Consider the following 19,029-nt stretch of genomic DNA (forward strand, 5'->3'; position numbering starts at 1 on the left):
ACAAGTGGCCATCCCTGCCAGCCCCAGCACCCTTGGCCACTCCACGGGCACCTTTGAGTAGCATCTGACTATCCTCACCTCCACGATCTGTACCTAACTATTGAACAACTCAGCCAGCAGAGGAAAAAACTCATGAAAAAAGACCCGCAAGATACAGAGCCATTAATGAAAAACATCAGAAAATAGATATCAAGTAATGACACCACGATCAGAGCTTATTAATAGCAAAGCCTAAAGATAAAACTAATTTAAACCTGATGAGACAGGACATCTCATCTTCAGGAGAATAAGAAGTCAATAGTCAGCTGTCAGCAAAAGAAATAAATTGCTCACAAGGGAGGAGGAGAAGTCACAGGACTCCCACGCCCCAGAGAGCAGCAGCAACTGTGACAGACTCAGAGGACACACATGGAATTCACAAAGCCCTGAAACAGTGGAGCTGCCACTCACATCAGCGCCTCTGCCATCACCATTCAGTTCACAGCTGAGTCGCTCCAGGTCAGCTCTGGGGAGGGCTGGGACACAGAAAACGCCTGCCCTGGGTGGGAGTGGGTGCAGAGTGGGCTGCTCAGACCAGGAGGAGGAACATACGGTAATGAGCACGAGGCAGAAGGAACAGGAGACAGGAGTTCAGTGTTCCCAACAGCTAAATTCAGGGAGCAAGTCCTGACAAGCAATACAGAAACCACATTTTCCCCAGTAGCCCCCAAGAAAAAAACAAACCATTCCTGCTTTCAGGTGGTGCCAAATGACAACTCAGCCTCCAAGGTCACTGTAAGTGCTTCCTAACGGATGCTTCACTGCCTCAAAGCCTCAGCCTTCATTCCTAAGGCCTATAAAAACTAAGGAGGCGAGGCAAATGGTAAAGCGCTTCGGCTCCTTGGGGAGTCAGTGCAGCGAGCATTATCACCTTCTCATCAAAATGTAAAACCCAGCTCTCCTCCTCATTAGTCTCCTGCTCTTAAAATAATGATTGTAAAATGACCACAGCTGGCCTCAAAGCTGGCCCTTGAGGGGAGGGCACAGCATGACTGCCGGTCCCACTTGGAGTAGGTGCTTGTGAGGAGAAGTAAGAAAGCAGGGAAAGGTGAATACCAGCCCTTCTCGAGGGATGCTGGCTTGGGTTTCAAGACGCATGGGGAAAATGAGCTGCAAGAGATGCTGCAGGGCAGTTAAAACTGGGCCACTTACCTGGTTGTTTTAATTAGCAAGCACACATTGGCATCAGCGCCTGTCACTTCTGAAGGATGATGCTCACACATCCTGCTGCTTCTTTCAGTATTCCAATCCAAACAGCTTCTCGCCACCTTTTCCTTCAGAACCCTCTGGCCACAGGCTTGTGCTCAACAGGCAGTGGAGGTCAAAGACCAGGGGTGTGTATTTGGGTCTGGGACACTTTCCTACAGGGCGGCAGGGGTGCAGAAGGGCACCGTGTCCTTGTTAGCACCTTGAAACACATATTGACCAGCGCTGACTGTGCAGATTCCCTTCTATGAGGGGAAAAAGAGCTCTGAGATAAGCAAAAAGTATGTTTAAGTGAAGGCCTAATGAATATTCAGCGAATCACAGTTTTCAAAGAGATACAGTTCTATCCCAGAAAGAGCTGAGCAGGAGAGGCAGCTTTCTAGCAAAAGCCTTTCATAGTTATTTAAAAGCTCCACATATGCATGCAGCAACTGCCCTATCAGGAGTGGATCAGCTGTTCCTCCAGCATCTGACGCCAGAGAGAGCCTTCTACAACTACTGCTGTTAATAACACAATTATCTATATCAAGAGGTGATTCTTTCTCACATCGTGTAGTTTACCCGCAAGCACAGACCCCAGGTACTTCTTTGAATGGAGCAGACCAAGCTGGAACAGGACATGGTGCAGTCTTGGTCAGCTGCAGGCTGACCAAAACAAGGAGCTGTAAAACAAACTTAAAGAATTCACTGGCTCTTTAAATGGCCACAACCCTTTCTCTCCACTCATGAGCAGAGGAAAGGATGTACCAGATGTCTGGGTTACACAGCTGCAGCCCCACATGGCAGCCAGGACTTCCCACATATCCCCTTAGGCCTGGAGACAAAGAACAGCCCCCTCTCTAACCTAGATCCAAACATCACCAACACAAGGCCAAGGCTGCGTTCCCTCAGCCTCAGACACACCACGTTAATCATCACTCACACACATTAAACACCATTTTCTACTCTAGTTTGGTGCGACATTCCGTTGTACAGACACAGAGCAGGTGCTTTCTTCCCCTTTCTAAGGACTTGCAAACAGGGAAGAGGGACAGGTTGTTGCCAAAACAGTAATATATGTATTTATTATTATTTTAATACATATTTTAATATACAGTTATCTTCCTGTTTCCATTCCATATCCACCTGACCAAAGTTCCTCATTTCTTCCTAGTGGAAAGCTGCTGCTCCCACCCCTAGGCAGCAGAGATACCTCGATGAGGAGCTGCAGAGCGGGAGAGGGTGGTACGACAGAGTACAACTCCCTTCAAGGTCTGAGAGCTGGCAGAGGTCACCTGAAAGAAACAGCACAACAGCCTTCAGGAACAGAGAAGCTAGGGAGGATCCATTCTAATTTTAGGCTCTCCTCGCAGCAGCGGCTCTCGAGAATAGCGCTGTTCAAGAAAAAGAGCCCAAGGAAACAAGTATTGTAAGCAGGTCACCTTCACCAACACGTAGTCCCCTGGCTGGGCTCGGACCGGAGCCTTGGAGCCCGCAGCATCCTCTGTCTCGGCATCAGGGAAGATCACCTTGATGTTGCCATCATTCCTCCCACACAACTCCGAGGCAGAGCGCTTGCTGGGCTGAAAGGAGGACAGGGAACATTACCTGCATGGCAATAACTCTGATTATGCTGGCTTTATTGCCTCAGCAATTAATTGAGCACTATTGCCAGTATTAAAATCCAGGTTCCGTGCTGTTAAGCGTGGTTGGAGCTGCTGTGTGACACCCACACACCACAGCCAACGCGCCAAAGCCTGCACAAAGCCAGTTCTTGGCCAGAGACATCTCTAACCCCATCCCCCTGGGCTCAGCATAATGCTCTGGAAAAATCAGGCTGTCTGCTTAAGTGTGAGTCCTAGGATTGCCCAAGAGCCTCCTGGCCAGCAAGAGGGAAGAACGACAACCCTCTTCCAGGCACGCTCACCCCTTCCACCAGCACCAGCTGAGACTGGCCCACCATCGCCTCGTTCGCCCTTGCAGCCTCCTCTCGGAAGACAGCGATGAGCTCCTCCAGCCGCCTCTTTTTGACGTCCGCAGGCACATCATCGTGCAGCCGGTGATAGGCCCGGGTTTTCTGTAAACAGACAAAGCAAGCATGGCCCTCAGTAACCAGACTGTCTGAGATCAGAACCTTGTCTGACTCCAGCCAGGGTAGCTGCCCTTGAGCAACTGCTTCCACACACTACAGTTTGTACTGACAATCACGTTTCCAGGTGCTAAGCACGAGCAACATCCTCGACTTCCTCACATGCTTTCTGTGCCACCTTTTTGGCAGGAGGTTTGATGTAGGGCACTGTGTGAAGCAGTTCTGCAGCTCCTGTGAGAGATGTGTCTGATGTCAGTTTGCCCACAAGGACAGGCAACGGATTCTACTGCTTCTGGTCCCGTGTGCCGAAAGGTAACCCGCATTCCTTTGCTTTGTTATGCTTGCCGACCTCCTGTCCTATTCCCCATCAATGCTGTACCCTTTGAAGAGCATTCCAATGGAGACTTGTCAACTCTCCACTCTTTTCATGGAAAGACCCCTTGATAATTCACCTCTCTCCGCATTCGACTGACAGAGTCTCTGTAGCTCCAGGCCAGCGACATCAGCATCATCTCTCATCAGTAAATCAAAATGTCCCTGCAGCCAGGTCTCTGCAGACATGGCTGCTTTGTTGCAGTCACTCTGGGGCACCTGCAGAACCAGGTCACCCAATGGGTCACCAACCCTGGCACTCACAACAGTGGCCTTGGCAGAGCCACGCACCCTAGAAGGGCTGCACGCGAGAACAAAAACCCACCAGCACACCAAGCCTGCAAGCATTCTGTTCAAAAGCTTTTCTAAAAATGCCTTATTGTGAGAAACAGCACTCAGGAGTTACATGAGATGCCCAGAGAGCAGAGTCTTCTCCATCTGGTCCTGCACTCACCTGTCTCATGCTATAGGCAAACAGGAACCCTACATTGTAGTGGACTTCCCGCAGCAAGGATATGGTCTGCTGGTGATCATCTTCTGTCTCTCCACAAAACCCAGCAATGAAATCGCTGCTTAAGCTCACTCCTGCAACAGAGACGCAGCTTTACATTTCCCTCAAGGAAGAGAGGAACACTTCACTCAGGAAAGGATAGTAAGACACATCTGGGCTGAGCTCAGACCAAACTAAAGGAAGCCCCTACCTGGAATGGACTCACGGACATGGTGTACAAGCTCTAAATATGCTTCTCTTGTGTATCTGCAATGAATAACATACGGATTTGCTATAAGGAAAACCACAACAATCAGTGAAGAGAAATCAGCACTCTAAATCAGAGGGCAGGGCAGAGGGCTCCCCACTCAATCACTCACCCTCGCCGCATGGCCTCTAGGACTCGTGTGCTTCCACTCTGGGCAGGGAGGTGGAGCTGTTTGCAGATGTTGTGCCGCTCCTGGATAAGCTGCAGGACCTGGGGTGAGCAATCGGAACACATCATAGCTCAGCTCTACCAGGATGCCAAGGAGAAAGGTCTCCCCTGGGTCAAAGCCATCAAACTGCAAACCTGCCAGCTTTAGCACGAACATTCCCCCTCCCAGGAGCTGTTCTTCCCATTCTGTGATTCCACGTTCCCTTTTGGAAGGAAGCCCAGCCCAGATTTAGCAACTCAAGAGCTGCCTGCCTACCAGCAGATGTATGAGTGTTCATTTAATACTTGCCTCATCAGGAAAGTCCTTGGGGTGTGGAGAGGTGAAGCGGATCCTCATTTCTGGATCAATTCTAGAAACCTGGTCTAGAAGATGGGAAAAGCGTAAGCCGCCTGGTTTAGCTTTGTAGACTGTGCTGAAGCCACGGCTGAGGACTGGAGCGGCAGCTGATTGAAACTGCACCTCGGACGTGTCTCGATAACTGTTGACGTTCTGACCCAAAAGGGTCACTTCTTTCACTCCCTACAAACAGAAAGGAAAAATATAACCCAGTCAGGACAGCAAAGCTGACATGGCAGCTCTGGTTTCACTCTTACTTCAGGGAGGAGTTTTCAAGGGGAGCTCTCCCTTCCCTGTCTTTCTCAGATTATCACAATAGGAATCAAAACACCACTAGTGGAACCCTCTGGTAACCTCACCTCCCCAAATAAAAGCAGTGTCATTGGTCAAAGGAATCACAGAAAACACTTTCACCGAGAACCACCCCTCCTCCCAAGGTCTGGGGCAGGTGGGAAGGATGTTCCATCTCACCTGATCCGAGAGCATCCTCACTTCCTGCAGGATGGATGCAATGGGGCGGCTCCTTTCACGGCCGCGGGTGAAGGGAACGATGCAATAGCTACACATGTTGTCACAGCCCCGCATGATAGATCTGCCGAGAGGTAAAGATCAATCATGCCACCATCGCTCCAGAAGAACCATCTGTGTGGCATCTTGACCTGGCGCAGCACTGCTGCCTTCTGCCAACTCCCCTGGCCTGCAGCACACACAGTACCAGCTCCTGCAGAGGATGGCTCTGTCCCTCTGTACGCTACACTCAGAATCTGGGTTCATTTTTAAGAATCTTCACAACCAAACTGGGCAAATGGAATCAAACTCAATGGAAGCTACAATGCATGGAGGATAAAAAGAATTAAATAGCAGGACCTGGGGCAGGACACAGCAGGAGGCAGGGGACTAGAGAGGCACAGGCTTTAGAAAGGCTCAGATGTCAGAAGTACAAAAAACACTCGGTGCAGCATCAGGCTTGGACAACCAGCGGCCTCAAGGGAGAGCAAGTGAAGCGTGCAGACAGCAGAGCCCGGAGCGATGTCTCCAGGGCTCAGACAGACAGCAAGGCAGCAGCAAACACACAGTCTGGCAGACTCCTCCCTCCGGGCTGCCAGGAGGGAGTGCAGCTTTGTCACTGACGTGGCTGCTCCGTACAGTGGTACTTCCAAACCAGAGCCACAGAAATCCCCACAAGAGAGAAAGGTACTCACACAAACGCTGTTGTGCCACCTGCGCTAGTCTGAACAGGTAGAATATCTGCATAAGTCTCATCTAGAGAGAGCAGGACATTAGCAGCTTGCTGGCCAGACTCTGCCACGGCCAACAGGCGGGGAAGGTCACGATAGGCATCAGGGCCTGCCACGATATCGACCAGCTTCTCCTTGTGCAGAATCTCCTCCTTAAGCCTCTCGGCCATGCACCCTGCCACCAAAGGAGAAAGGTCCTCGTCAGGAAGCATCCACCCTCCACTACACCTCCACACCCCTTCCCAGGCTGCCTTCACACTGCAGAAAAGGCTTGATGCCACCAGAGGGGAAGAGGAAACGCAGCACGATGGGACATGGCACAACAGTATCTGCTACCCGCTGCCACGTGCCCCGCCAGGTACCTAGAATCCCAATGCGGAGAGGTAAGCGAGCCTGCTGCCGCCGGGCTTTCAGCGCCTTGAGGTGCCGCAGGCGATTCCAGATAGCCTGCTCTGCCTTCTCCCTGGGAAGCCAGGAAAACAGTGGTTATCCCGATCGCTGCACTTCAACAGCCCCCCGACCTGAAGCAGCCCAGTGCTTTAAGAGAAGTCAGCAACAGACAAGAGAATCATCCACCCCATGGACCTGATGGCACACAGAAGTGCCTTCTGGTGTGGGGAATTATGCCTTCACTCTATCATTCTGCTATGGTTTCGCTCACTTGGGAGCATCTGCCCTGCAGAAACGACTCAGGGACTGAGCTCCTGGGCAGAAAACATGAGCCTCAGCCTTCCAGTCCAAGACGCCTCGGAGGCGATGAGGGCCACTTGATACCTGCTTTCTGAACAACCAAGCAAAGTCCCCATATGTTTATTTCCCAAACTGCCCCTAAACATATTTCCTAAGGTTTCAAAGTACAGATCCTGAGCTAGAGAGGCAGCCCTTGCTTCAGGAGAAGCAGAAACATAAAAAAATACAAACATCATTAAAGGCCAAACTTGCACAGGACTCCAACTGCCCGTGGCACAGAGCTGGTGCTACCAAAGAGCTGCTTCTCACCACACAGAGAAGCAATCACAGCACAATTCATGTTCCAGGCCATAGAAGCAGCTGGCTCTCCCCCCAGCAGAACAGGCAGTTTCACACCTGCATGCTCTTCTCCTTGCACAGCAGGTTTTTTGCCTTGGTTTTCAAATAGTAACTCCTTAAAAACTGTCTCAAACCAGTAGTCACAGAAGGTTCCTTACCTCACGGAGCAGGTGACGAGGAGAATGACATCTGCCTGGATTGAAAACAACAGGGAAGGAAGAAGAATTTGTAAAAGCCAAAGAAGAAGTACTCACGCCCTGCACAGGTAACCTGGAGAGGCAGATGATAAAACTCACTTAGCTCAGTGAAAACGATCTGCCCCAGCACGCAGTGGGTTTTGAGAGAGGTTCAAGAAACCAACAGAAGATAAGCAGAGTTTTCCACCACACAGCAGAAGTAAACACAGACAAAAATGAGTCAGGAGCATCCCGCTGTGTCCAATTGCTCTCTGACTGAGAGGAAACCCAGCAGTTTAAAGAAACAACCAACTCAGAGCTTTCTCATGCGCTTGTTAAGCGGTTTCTTTTACTCCACATAACTCAGACTGCAAAAATCCCCATGCCCTGCAGGACTGCGCTCCAGACCCTAGCTGGGCCTTGCAGGCACAGCAGTGGTGCCACCCTTCTGCACACCTGTGGTATGGGGCAATGCCCAGGTACCTCACCTCATCCAGGTGCTTTGTCCTCGCGTAGCCGTTCTTCTGCAGGATGGCCCAGGCGATCTCCGTGTCGTTGACATTCATCTGGCAGCCGTAAGTCTCCAGGTACACTGCAACAAAGGCGGTGAGATGTTGGAGCCTACTCCTATGACCTTTTCCATAAACAGGAACCTTCAGTCCCACCGCTGGAGACTCAGGCAAGTGGCACAACAGCTGCCTTCACTTCCAGCCCATAGAGGATAAAGCAAAACTACAGGCTCTGGCAGTGGCCCTGGGAAACCTCGGAGCACATCACTCCAACACGAGTGGCCTACAGGGTGGCTGGCAGAGCAGCAGACGCTCTCTTATCACCGCGCTCTCACTTAGTGCTATGAGCCCCCCCCTCTTCCCATGGCATCGGTGCCCAAAAGCTCTGCCACGGCTCGGTAGGCAGCGCAGGGACTGTGGAAAGCTGCGGAGCCCGGCTTCACACGGGAGGCAAGCACAGCAGCAGGAACTTCTGAGATCAGAAGAGTCGCGTGGATTCTAAAAGCACCCAAACCACTCATTCTCCTCGCCCTGCCCGCGGGGAACCCCGGGCCCAGAGCGGGGAGGAGGGGGGCGGCGGCAGCACGGACCTTTCCCGGCCGGGGCCGCCGAGCTGAGGAGGCGCCGTGGGCCCCGGCGGAGCGTCCCGAGCGCCCGCAGCGCCCGCCGCCAGCGCAGCATGGCCAGGCCGGGCCGGGCCGCGCCGCGGGGCGCTTTGAGGGACGGACCCGGCCCCGCCGTGCGCCGCCGAACCCGCCCCGCCGCCCCCCGGCCCCGCGTTCCGCGCCGCCGCCGTTCCGCCCGCCCTGGAGCCGTGGGACGGCACAGCCCGTTCCCGTTCCACGGCGGGGACACCTCCCACGGGACCGGGGGGCTCCGAGCACCCTCCGGCCCCGCCTGGAACCCCTCCAGGGATAGGGCAGACACGGCTGCTCGGGGCAGCCTTGGCCAGAGCCTCCCCACCCCCCAAGGACAACATTTCTCCCCAAGATCTCATCTCAATCTCCCCTCTTTCAGCTCAAAACCGTTTCCCCTCGTCCTGTCCCCGCCCTCCCTCATCAAAAGCCCCTCCCCAGCTTTCCTGGAGCCCCTTTCAGCACTGGAAGCTGCTCTAAGGTGTCCCTGGAGCCTTCTCCAGGCTGAACAACTCTCCCAGCCTGTCCTCTCACAGGAGGTGCTCCAGCCCTCACATCATCTCCATGTCCTCATTCTGGACCCACTCCAACAGATCCGTATCCTTCCTGTGCTGAGGGCTCCAGAACTGAAAACAGGGCTCCAAGCAAGGTGTCACAAGAGCAGAATAGAGGGACAGAATCCACCCCCTGCTCCGTCCTCCCCTCCTGGTTCTGCTGCTTTGAATGGAGGCCAAGGCACGGGTGGCTTTTGGGGCTGCCAGATCCCATTGCTGGCTCATGGCGATCTTCCCAACCACCAGGCACTTCGGGTTCTTCTCCTCAACCACCAGACACTTCAGGTTCTTCTCCTCAGGGCTGCTCCCAATCCATTCACCTTTGGCCAGCCGTGTGCAGACCCTGAGCTGGTGCAAAGGGCCTGAGGAATGCGCTGCAGGCTCAGACAGCGACAGCACCACCGCAGACTCAACCCCAGCCCTGAACACCTTTATTGCCAAGAGCTGGGCCTGGCCCAAGGGAAGCAGGAGGACAGGGGATGGAGCCAAGGTGGGTTGGGGGCCAGAGGCCTCCGCCTGCTGGTAGTTCTAGGTGAGGATGCAGCCAGGGTCATGGGTGATGGCAGCATTTTCTGTCCTCAAGGTCCCTCTTGTCACCTCATATCCTCACCTGGGGCTGATAGCGAACGTCTGCTCCGAGCAGCAGGAAATTCTGGGAGAAAGAGAGAATGTAGGGCTGTGAGGGGCCCTGGCAGCCGCTTCCCGCTATGGGCTGCTATGCTCCTCAGCTCCCACCCCACCTTGGTGAGGGAGGATGCGGGTAGAATATACAGCTCTTCCAGCCTCTCTTCCTAATCTTAGCCCTGGGAGGGCTCTGAAGAAGTCATTTCACAGCCACGCTTCATATCCAGCATCCCCACAGCAGCACCCCTCTGGGGCTTCCGCCACCGCAGAGGTGAGCTTAGGCAAATGCTGCCACCGAGCTCTGCCTGCTCTAAAAACCATTGTGGGAAATCCAGGCTCTGGGTTTAAGAACTGGAGAATGATGGGGTGCTGCCCTGGAGGTGCAGAGCCCAGCCCTGCGCTGTCTGGATGGAAAAAGCAGGGCTCTGGGATGCAGCTGTATCGCTGGGATCCTGACCATGCACATGCCCTCATGCACTGCAGGCTGTGGAACTGGCTTTGCACACCACGCCAGCAGCAGAAGCAACTGGCCTCTCCGAGGGGGGCTCAGCAGCGAGGAACGGGCTCTGTCTGGGCTGTGTGCTCCCCCTCACTCACCTGGTGAAACTGCACGAGGATATTGGAGAGCTGGATTCTGTCCGGCAGCGGCAAAGGGAAACCCTGCTCTAACCTGCCTGGAAGAGACAACACACATGGCCACATATTGCGATAGAAATGGGAGCGAGAGGGAGCACAGCCGTGCAAAGCAGGCAGCCACCTCCTCCCCAGACGTTTCTTTGCCCCCACTGCTGCCGGGGTAGGCAGAGGAAATTCCTCCCAGGCTCTGCGGAAAGGCTGGGGGCCGCGCTCCCCTGCCAGCCCCACTCTGGCCCCAGTTGCTGGGGAGTCATGAGAAGCAGCGAGCAGGGGAGAGGGTCTGGAAAGCATTAGGATGTGTGGCGTGCTCATTTTTTCCACTGTGTTCACTGCTGGATGCATGTTGCAGCTCTGAGGTGCTCCTGCACGCCGGGTACTTTTACTGCCGTCTCCTGCACGCGCTGCAGGCTTTACTCAGCCATCAGGCTTGGCAGCAGGGATTTAATTAACAAGCCGTGTCTACTCAGACAGAGGAACCTCGCCAGTGCCTATTCTAGCACCCCTATTCCCCCTAGAAGGTCCTCACCATTAAGATGTGGGAGCAGGATACTGGAAGCAAAGATGTTCATGATGGACTGCAGTGTTCGCACCTGTGGAATGGAGAGGCAGGGATGGAAAGAGCTTTAGCTTGTGAGAGAGCAGGTGACCGGGCATCAGAGGATAATTAGGAAAAGAAAGAGATGGAGAACTGGGGTAGGCACACACTTCGTCAGAGACCAGTGGCTTTGTCTGGCCGTGCTGGAAAGGTTGCGGTCCTGGGTGCAGCCCCAGGCCCTGTGTTGGGGGACAGGGGGGAATGAACCCTCTCCTTGGCCCCCAGCAGGCTCTTGCCTCCATGCTGGGGGCTCTGGTCATGGCCAAGGACAGCTCACCTGGAAAGTGCCAACATCTGAATGCTTCAGAGAGAGCCTCAGCCTGCACAGAGACAGAAGCAGTGCTGTGAAGGCCCAGTGGAGGGACCGGCTCCCACTGTGGTGCCACTTGTTGATGGTCATGCAGTTCTCGCTCCCCCAGCGCCAGCTCCTCCCATCCACACCAGATCCCTTTCCCCAGGACCTCCCCACTGCACCATGGCCCCTGGGAGCCCAGAACAGGAGCACTCCTCCATCCACCCTCCTGTGCTGCTCCCTCTCCGTACCTGCCCATGTTCAGCTTCCCAACTATGTGGCCGGATTTCACATCGATGACGGCTGACACGTTGCCTGTCTGGGGAGAGAGTGCAGACCTTTGGCAGTGCTCACCCCACTTCACCCCAAACCAGACACACAGCAAATGGCTCTGAGCAGCCAAAATGCAGCCGGGCTGCTGCCTGTCCAGGGGCACCTTTGCACACAGCGTTAAACCTGGCATCTGTCAGCTCAGGTGTTTTTCTTTAGGGGGCAGCCCCTCTGCACCGGAGCTGGGCTGGTTTCAGACAGCAGGAGCTCGGCAGCAAGGGCTCAACATTGCTGGATGTAGCAGGAGGACAGCGCACGGCTCAGACTCCCATCTCGGCCCCACGGAGATGCAGGGGAGATCCCACCGACGCGCTGTGTCAGCCAGAGCTGGGGCTGCACGGAGAGCTGCCTGGCAGGGACCACAGTCACCACTGCACCCCAACTCACCAGGCTGAGGAGGAAGAGAGGAGCCAGTCTGGAGTCGGGAAGGATGGCGTAAGCCTGGACATCCACGACAGGTTGGAGCAAGAGCCCCCCTGGTCTGATGTTCAGGGATGGGGCAGAGGAGGATGACAGCCTGACCTTCATTGGCATGTTCGGGTACATCTTCTCTAGCTGCAGAGTAGCAGGGAGAAGGTTGGGATAGCAGCACAAACCTCCATTCCTGGAGAAGACCACCTTACACAGAGCTCTGCCCTGGCTGTGAGCGCAGCTCTGGGGAGGCAGGGCTGGACCACTCACCTGGGGAACAAAGGCTGAGAAGACCGTGGTGTTCAAGCGGAAGTCAATGCCCTCTGGGATCTGCGAAGGAGGACAGTCATGCTGGGGTGACGCAGTGTGGCCAAGCTTGCAGTGAGATCAGCCCTCGCAACTCCATGCGCTGCCGTGCCGGACAGGACGGCCCCATCCCACAGCCCCCAGCTCTCAGCATCCAAGCAGCTCGCCAGGGAAATGAGGTTCCAAGACCACAGGTTCCCGCTGGAGCTCCTCTGCAAATCAAACCTCCTGCCTAGAGGCTTGGGGACAGTCCCCATCCCGCCTGTGCTGCTCACCATGGAGTCTGTGATTTCAAAGACCAGAGCCCCGGCTGTGTGGTAGGCAAAGCCAGCTGTGTTAAAGAAGAAGCTGGAGGCCCCGAAGTAAACCATGCGGTCGTGATCTGGTGGCAAGGCCAGCAGCAACGGAGTGAAGGGGACGGCAGAGCGGTGCACCATGGAGAAGAATTCACCCTGGGAGGAAGGAGAGAGGTGGAATGAGAGAGCAGAGGGTGGTGGGACTCATCTGCTGACCTGAGAAACAGCATTTACATGAGGCATTAAACATGGTCCCCACCCGCCTGTGGTGATGGCAACAGCCACGTCAAGCTTTCCCAGGGCAGCCTCTCACCTTCAGTCCCACGTCCAGGGACTGTGCAGTAGCAGTTGGGGGTGCCACCAAGGAGTAATCGATCCCAGCCTTGGCATCTATCCTGGCTGTGACTGTAAAACACGGGACAGACGGATGAGCAAGGGGGAGATGGCACAGGAAAGCTGGGAGCAGATCGCCTCCACTGACATCCAGGCAGCGCCGCGCTCGAGATTCCCAGTGCCAGCTTCAGGGGGAATGGTAGCGGGCACAAGGTACCGCACTGTCCTCATGGCTGGGAAGTGTTCCTAACGCCCCATGCAAGCTGGTACCTGGCAGGGTCCTGAGGTAAGGCTGGAGCTCGTTGTGCACAGAGCTGGCCACGGTCTCGCAGACCTGAGGGTAAGAAAGGTGGCAAAGCTAAGCAAGATCAGCTCTGCTAGGAATGGCTGGTTCACATCCCTGGGTCAAAGCCTCAGCCGTGCTCTCTGCTTCACTCTCCAGTGCTAGTTTTATTCCACAAAAGCACAGAGTAATGTTTGTCTCTCCTCAGCCAGCACATTAAGTGTCCAAGATACAAGCAAGGCACAAATCTGCAAATACCTGCTTGCAGCAGGCTCCCCACACACAGGTCACCTGCACAGGGGCCCTTGGAAGGAATCTCGTGTGCACCCTCAAACTATTCCTACAGCCCGTGCTGGGATGAATTGTGCTAAGCATCTGAGTCTTGGCTGGAGCAGAGCACCTCAAAGAGCCAACCCCTCCGGCACAGGCAGGAGCACAGAACACACTGACTGGAAAAACGGCAGAAAAGGCCTTTGAGCCCCAGCTTTGCTCCTGCTGCCAGCCCATCTGCTGCCGTGGCTCCTGATGGCCTTGGGAATGCCACTACATGACATCGGGAATAGCGCAGGGTGGGATCTGCTGCGGGAGTGGGATTCGCCTGCTCTCCAACTGCCGCCTTCCTGAGCAAGGTTCACATCCAGAGAGGCTGTGACTCCTGCCAGTTAGCCTTGTAGTAATTATTGCTAACAGCTTGTTTCCATGTCTCGTTGCAGGTCTCCGCATGTGGGCTTTGCTCCGGGCAGGAGGAACCGGGGCCACCCCTGACGCACCCCAGTAAAACGAGAGGCAAGCGCCTGAAATCCGGGGAGGAGAATTTCTGTCCCATTGCTCCCTAAAGCAGACAGGAGCTCGGCTATTCAAAGACAGCTCTAACCAGGGCTCCTCTGCTGCAGTGAGTTTGGCCAAGGCATAAAAGCTAATTAACTGACCACATGGAAAGAAAAAGTCTTTGTTAATTAGGCACCAATTACGCTGGGCTTTGGCAAAGGCTGCAGGTTTTGAATTCAGCCTGAGCCACACAATGCACAGAAACTGAGGCTGGTGATGCCCATTCCTCCAGTTTTCACCAGACTGGGAGCACACCCTGGAGCTGGTTAACCCCTACAGGCACTCCAGCCTTGTGGCACATCGGCTCTGCCCTCCTTCGCCCACTTACCTTGCTCTCCAAGATATTCCGGAATCTGGACTCAACAACATTGTAGAAGAGGTTGTAAAGCCATCTGGAGAGAAAACCAGAGGGGAGGCCCCCCCTTAGCTCAGAGGCTGCTGCAGAGGTGTCTGCCCAGGAAAGGGAGACACTAGAGATGTGGGATATGGGGAAACGTCATTCCCACACTAATTTGGCACCTAGCTTTGCCTCAGGGTTTACATTTGCAAACAGCCCTGTTTGTAAACCACATGCACGCCAGCCTAGTGCCTGTCTTAAATCTCCCTAAGTGTGCAGCCACAGCACGACAGATTCAAACCAGAGTCAAGTTCCTCCAGCTGCATATCTGCATTCCTAGGCCTGCACACTGCACTTACGTACCCAAACTTGCCCGAAAAGTGGACCCGGACTTTGGAGATACGGACGCTGCAGGAAGAGGTGTCAACAGTGGGTTTCCCAGAGGCATCACTGCCCAGCTTCAGGTTGATTTTGAGATAGACATTCTCCACGTTCAGGTTGAATGATCCGTGGTCCCGGCTGCAGGGAGAGGAGGAGGTGAAAGGGACATTTCTCAACCCAAATCAGCTTTTGGACAGATCTATCTTCCTCAAGCATTCCCTTGTAGTGACTATCCAGAGGGGACCAGGGAATATTTTAAACTCAGGAAAACCAGATTCCAGTGGAACATAAGCTAGGAGAGGTAACCTTTAAATAAAGACAGACGAGGGCAAGTGAAGGAGGTGGGAGAGAGACAGGAGAGTTGATGCACAGCTCCTCCACCATCTGCATTCATGCCTCCATCCTGGATTATCCGTGTCTGTGGCTGTAACGAGTGGCAGCAACCTCTGCCCCACAGGTCAGCCCCTGTGGGTACCTGGGAAGCGAGCAGGAGGGACTGTCCCTTACACCCCCAGGTGCCACAAGACGAGAAGTGGTTTGACATGGTCTCCCCAGCTGTTTATCCCAGCAAGTGAGACAATCCCTGCTTGGCAAGCTCTGAGGGCTCCTGGCATGCAGGGAGACCTGGCAGGGCTTCCCCAGGGTGAAGGGCTCCCAGACTGGAGAAGTACTGGGAAGACAGCGGCTGCAGCCCAGCTCTGGGATAGACAAGTGAGCACAGCTGGAGAGAGCAAAGCTGCTTCCCATACACAAGGGAAAGGATAAACCTGTCCAGGCCCAGAGAGGGAGTCACAGAGTGAGGTGCCCAAGCAGGGAGAGGGGGAGCCAGGCACTCACATGAAAAGTAGCTTCACCCTCCAGTCCCCATCCACCTCGGCAAAGGCGTTGGAGATGGAGACCTGCAGGCCCACGTTGGGGGCCAGGGAGATCCGCGAATATGGCAAGGTGAAACTCTGCAGGTCCAAACTAAAAGTAAATAAAAAAAAATCACAAGAGAAAGGGCACTTCAGAGGAGTTGCCTTAGCCCAGATCACACGTCTGGGAAGAGAAGTAGGGAGCGGGACCACTGCACCAGCAGCATCCCCGTCCTGCCGCAGCAAAGTGATGCCTGACAGGGACACGCAGAGCAAGGCTGCTCCCTTGGAAACGTGGTCCTTGCAGCCATCTGGACAGCAGCTGGAAACCCCTCCCGGTAGGAGCAGAGAGGGCAGCGGGGCAGCAAGAAGTTGGGATCTCTGCAGGAGATCTGCTGCGCATGTGGGACGGGCACCCTGCTCCCCTGGGCACAACCACCTCCACCACCAGGGCTTCGATTGCACAAAATCCACGCGCAATCAGTGTGCCGTCACCTCAGTTCCCTTGTACCCCTTTAAGGGATGGCAAAGCAGGAGCATCTCTGTTTGCACCAAGGACAGGGCCAACCTTCCTGGGAGCTGTGGAGGGTCCAAGATGGTCCTCACTGCTTCAGGACTCCCTGCTCTCCCCTACTCCTCCTGCTTCTCACATGGGCTCGGGGACAGCAAGCTGCTCTGGGGTGCTGGCAGGGCTCACCTGGAGATCTCATAGTGCACCTTCCCCACGTGCCGGATGCGACTGTCACCTGAGATGTCTGGCAGCCTCATCTGGGCCAGCTCCTTCTCCAGGATCGCAATCCCTTGCTGATGGGCTGCAGGGGTAGATGGAGAGCATCACAGCACACACTTCCCATGGGAGTGGGGAGCGTTCACCAGGAACACCGCAAAAGGGTTAAAGGAAACATTCAGGCTGTGCCCTGGCTGCTTTCCACCTCATAAAGCTAATCCCGATGCACAGAGTGAGCACAGAGGCAAAGCTGCCTGCTTGCAAGCCCCAGGGGAAGGTGGTGGGCACGCAGGACAGAGAGGAGGAAGAAGTCTCAGTCCTCAGTCTCTAGACTGGGTGCTGTGCAAGGTATGCAGAAGGTCCTGGGAACAGCACTGCTCCATGCTCAGCACTTGTGGGCAAAGCTGGATGGAGCCAACATCCCGGGGAGCAGCAAGGCAGGAGTGGGCGCTGCATCTCTGCATCCGTCTTGGAAAGGGAGTCACGTCCTCCTCTCATGCGCGGCTGGCAGAGCTACTGGGTAAATGAGCTGTTTCTCTCATAGTGTATTTCAATCCATAACAGCGCTCTGCTGGAGTCAGGGCTCTGTCTGCCTCACCAATACCAGCACAGGGCCCATCCATCTCCGTCAGTGCCCCCCTGCAGCTCCCCACCTCCTCTCCTCCGCAGCTCACTCCTGCGAGGCTCACAGCTCGGCTGACCAGGCGCGTGCTATGGGAGTGAAAGCCTCTTGCTCTGCCAGCCCTGAGCCCGGGCAGTGCTGCATTCAGCACCTGCAGCCAAGGATCCTCCCTCCTGCCCCAGGACCCCACGCTCTCCTCAGCCAGCAGCACAAGAGAAGGGAAATCAGAAGCCAAACCCACCGTAGTCCAGGCCAGCCTGGGTGATCCTGACCACAAAGCCGGGGTTGGAGGCCCCGGCAAGTGCCAGGCACAAAGCCAGTGCCCCACAAGCCACCACCAGGCTCTGTGCTCCCATCCTGGCTGCCCACAGTGCCACGCCGCTGCCGGCCTCTCCCTGCCCACGCTGCCTTTATATCCATGCCAAAACAGGAACCGCCGGCGAGGGCGGCGTGCAGAACCACTGCCCACACGGGGTGTCCCCGGAGCCCCAGGGCTTCCTGCTCAGCCACCGCCCCACTGCTCTGCACCAGTGGCACCCGTGCCCATGGCATGGCACACCTGCACCCCACAGCACACCCAGCGCACCCAGCACCCCACAGCACACCCAGCACACCCAGCACCCCACAGCACACCCAGCGCCTCTCCTCACTGGCAGGGAAGGGATAGCGACAACCGGGACACATCAGCTCAGTTTCCAGCAGCAGGGGCTTGGTGAAGCAGACCTGCTGTGGGCACAGGGTTGGCTCTGCCAGCTGCATCTAATGGGGTTACGTCCTCTCCCCCTGCTCTGCCTTCACTGAGCCATAGCTGGGACCAGCCCTGCTGCCCCAGCCCTGTGCCACGGGGGTCCTGCTCTGCTCTGTGGCCTCAGGATGGAGCAGAGGGAAGAAGGGAAGAAGAAGTTATTCCGTTTACTTTCATTTCCCTTTCATTTCACTTTCATTGGGGAAGCGGCAGGACTGGGCACAGGAAACCTGCAGCAGCAGATGCCTGCAGATCTCTTGCTGGATCCAGGGAAGCCCTGCCTGCCAGGAACCAGGAGGCTTGTGAAATGCAGCGATTGCTCAAGTACAGCCTGTGCCATGCAGACCCAGGAGGCTCCGAGGGATGGGGAGAGCAGAGCGTGGGCTGTCTGTGCTAGAGGAACCCGGCACAAGGAGCACCCGGGGTTGGAGAGATCGAGGCCCTCAGATCCACTCTTCCTTTCTTCCTTCGAGTTTCGGACAGGGGCACATACAGGCTGCTGGGAAGAAGAAGAAGCCCACCAGAGCTGCACGTGTGGCTACAGCTTTGGAAAACTGCACCACAGTCGTGGTTAACTCTCAGATCCAGGGCAGGAAAACAAGGATGAGGCAATCCTGCAGGTCTGGTGCTGGTGGTGCCCACTGGAGCAGGACAAACAACCTAGGGATGACCCATGTCCCACGGGCACCCAGAAAGCATCCATGGACTGTGATTCTCCTGGCAGTGCCAGCCCAAATCCATCCATGGTTTAGTGTTTGATAGGAATGGTTGGACTCAATGATCCGGTGGGTCTCTTCCAACCTGGTGATTCTATGATTCTATGATCCCTGGGGGCAGGAGCCCATGGGCAGAGCTCTGTTTGCCTAGAGACAAGGTGGCAAAAGCAAAGGAGAAAGTTAAAAGGTGAATGCCTGCTGGCTGCCCCCACAGGGCCTTGTTGCTGCCATTCACTAGTGCTTTGCTCTCCAAGCCCTCCTATCCGTGACACCACGTCACAGCAGGGCTGTTTCGAAACAGTATTAAGAAATTCAGAAGCACTGAGAAACCAGCACTTCTTACCCAAGGAGAAATGAACTGTTATGGGGAGCAGCCGAGAGAGGAAGCAAAACCAGAACATCTTCCTTGTGGTTTGAGTGAAGTTGAACTCAAAACACCCCTCAAATGGCACCAGCCCTGACCGAACATTCTCGTGTTCAGCAAGGAACAGCTGAAACCACATCTAAAATCCAACATTGCAGGCTGGTCCCGGTAGTGCTTTGTGCGAGGGATGACAGCAGGGAACCGAGCGTGAAATCCTGCTCTCTCAGACACTTTGGAGGAGAGAAGACTTTGCCTGGCAG

The 19,029-nt window shown here is 55.2% G+C and overlaps 2 protein-coding genes across 2 annotated transcripts; both read right to left on the reverse strand.

The window, feature by feature from the left end:
- Positions 1–2,264: 2,264 nt before the first annotated feature.
- On the reverse strand, positions 2,265–8,640 carry CDK5RAP1 (CDK5 regulatory subunit associated protein 1). Its single transcript, XM_069871652.1, has 13 exons — positions 8,491–8,640; positions 7,880–7,983; positions 7,374–7,408; positions 6,549–6,649; positions 6,151–6,361; positions 5,420–5,540; positions 4,901–5,131; positions 4,556–4,653; positions 4,387–4,442; positions 4,140–4,270; positions 3,152–3,301; positions 2,662–2,807; positions 2,265–2,514 (listed from the first exon to the last, which is right to left on the reverse strand). Exons 1-13 carry the CDS (start codon positions 8,579–8,581, stop codon positions 2,421–2,423), a joined length of 1,569 nt encoding a protein of 522 aa, XP_069727753.1. The 5' UTR covers positions 8,582–8,640; the 3' UTR covers positions 2,265–2,420.
- An 858-nt stretch (positions 8,641–9,498) lies between these two features.
- On the reverse strand, positions 9,499–17,347 carry LOC138728357 (bactericidal permeability-increasing protein-like). The gene is made up of 15 exons (XM_069871653.1): positions 17,186–17,347; positions 16,293–16,407; positions 15,579–15,707; positions 14,724–14,879; positions 14,352–14,415; positions 13,183–13,246; positions 12,893–12,984; positions 12,559–12,735; positions 12,248–12,307; positions 11,954–12,121; positions 11,488–11,555; positions 11,222–11,264; positions 10,876–10,939; positions 10,311–10,387; positions 9,499–9,741 (listed from the first exon to the last, which is right to left on the reverse strand). The coding sequence occupies exons 1-15, from the start codon at positions 17,298–17,300 to the stop codon at positions 9,688–9,690; spliced, it is 1,446 nt and encodes a 481-aa protein (XP_069727754.1). The 5' UTR covers positions 17,301–17,347; the 3' UTR covers positions 9,499–9,687.
- Positions 17,348–19,029: the final 1,682 nt, after the last annotated feature.

This window comes from Phaenicophaeus curvirostris, chromosome 18 (genome assembly GCF_032191515.1).
Source record: "Phaenicophaeus curvirostris isolate KB17595 chromosome 18, BPBGC_Pcur_1.0, whole genome shotgun sequence".
In the NCBI taxonomy this organism is placed as follows: Eukaryota; Metazoa; Chordata; class Aves; order Cuculiformes; family Cuculidae; genus Phaenicophaeus; species Phaenicophaeus curvirostris.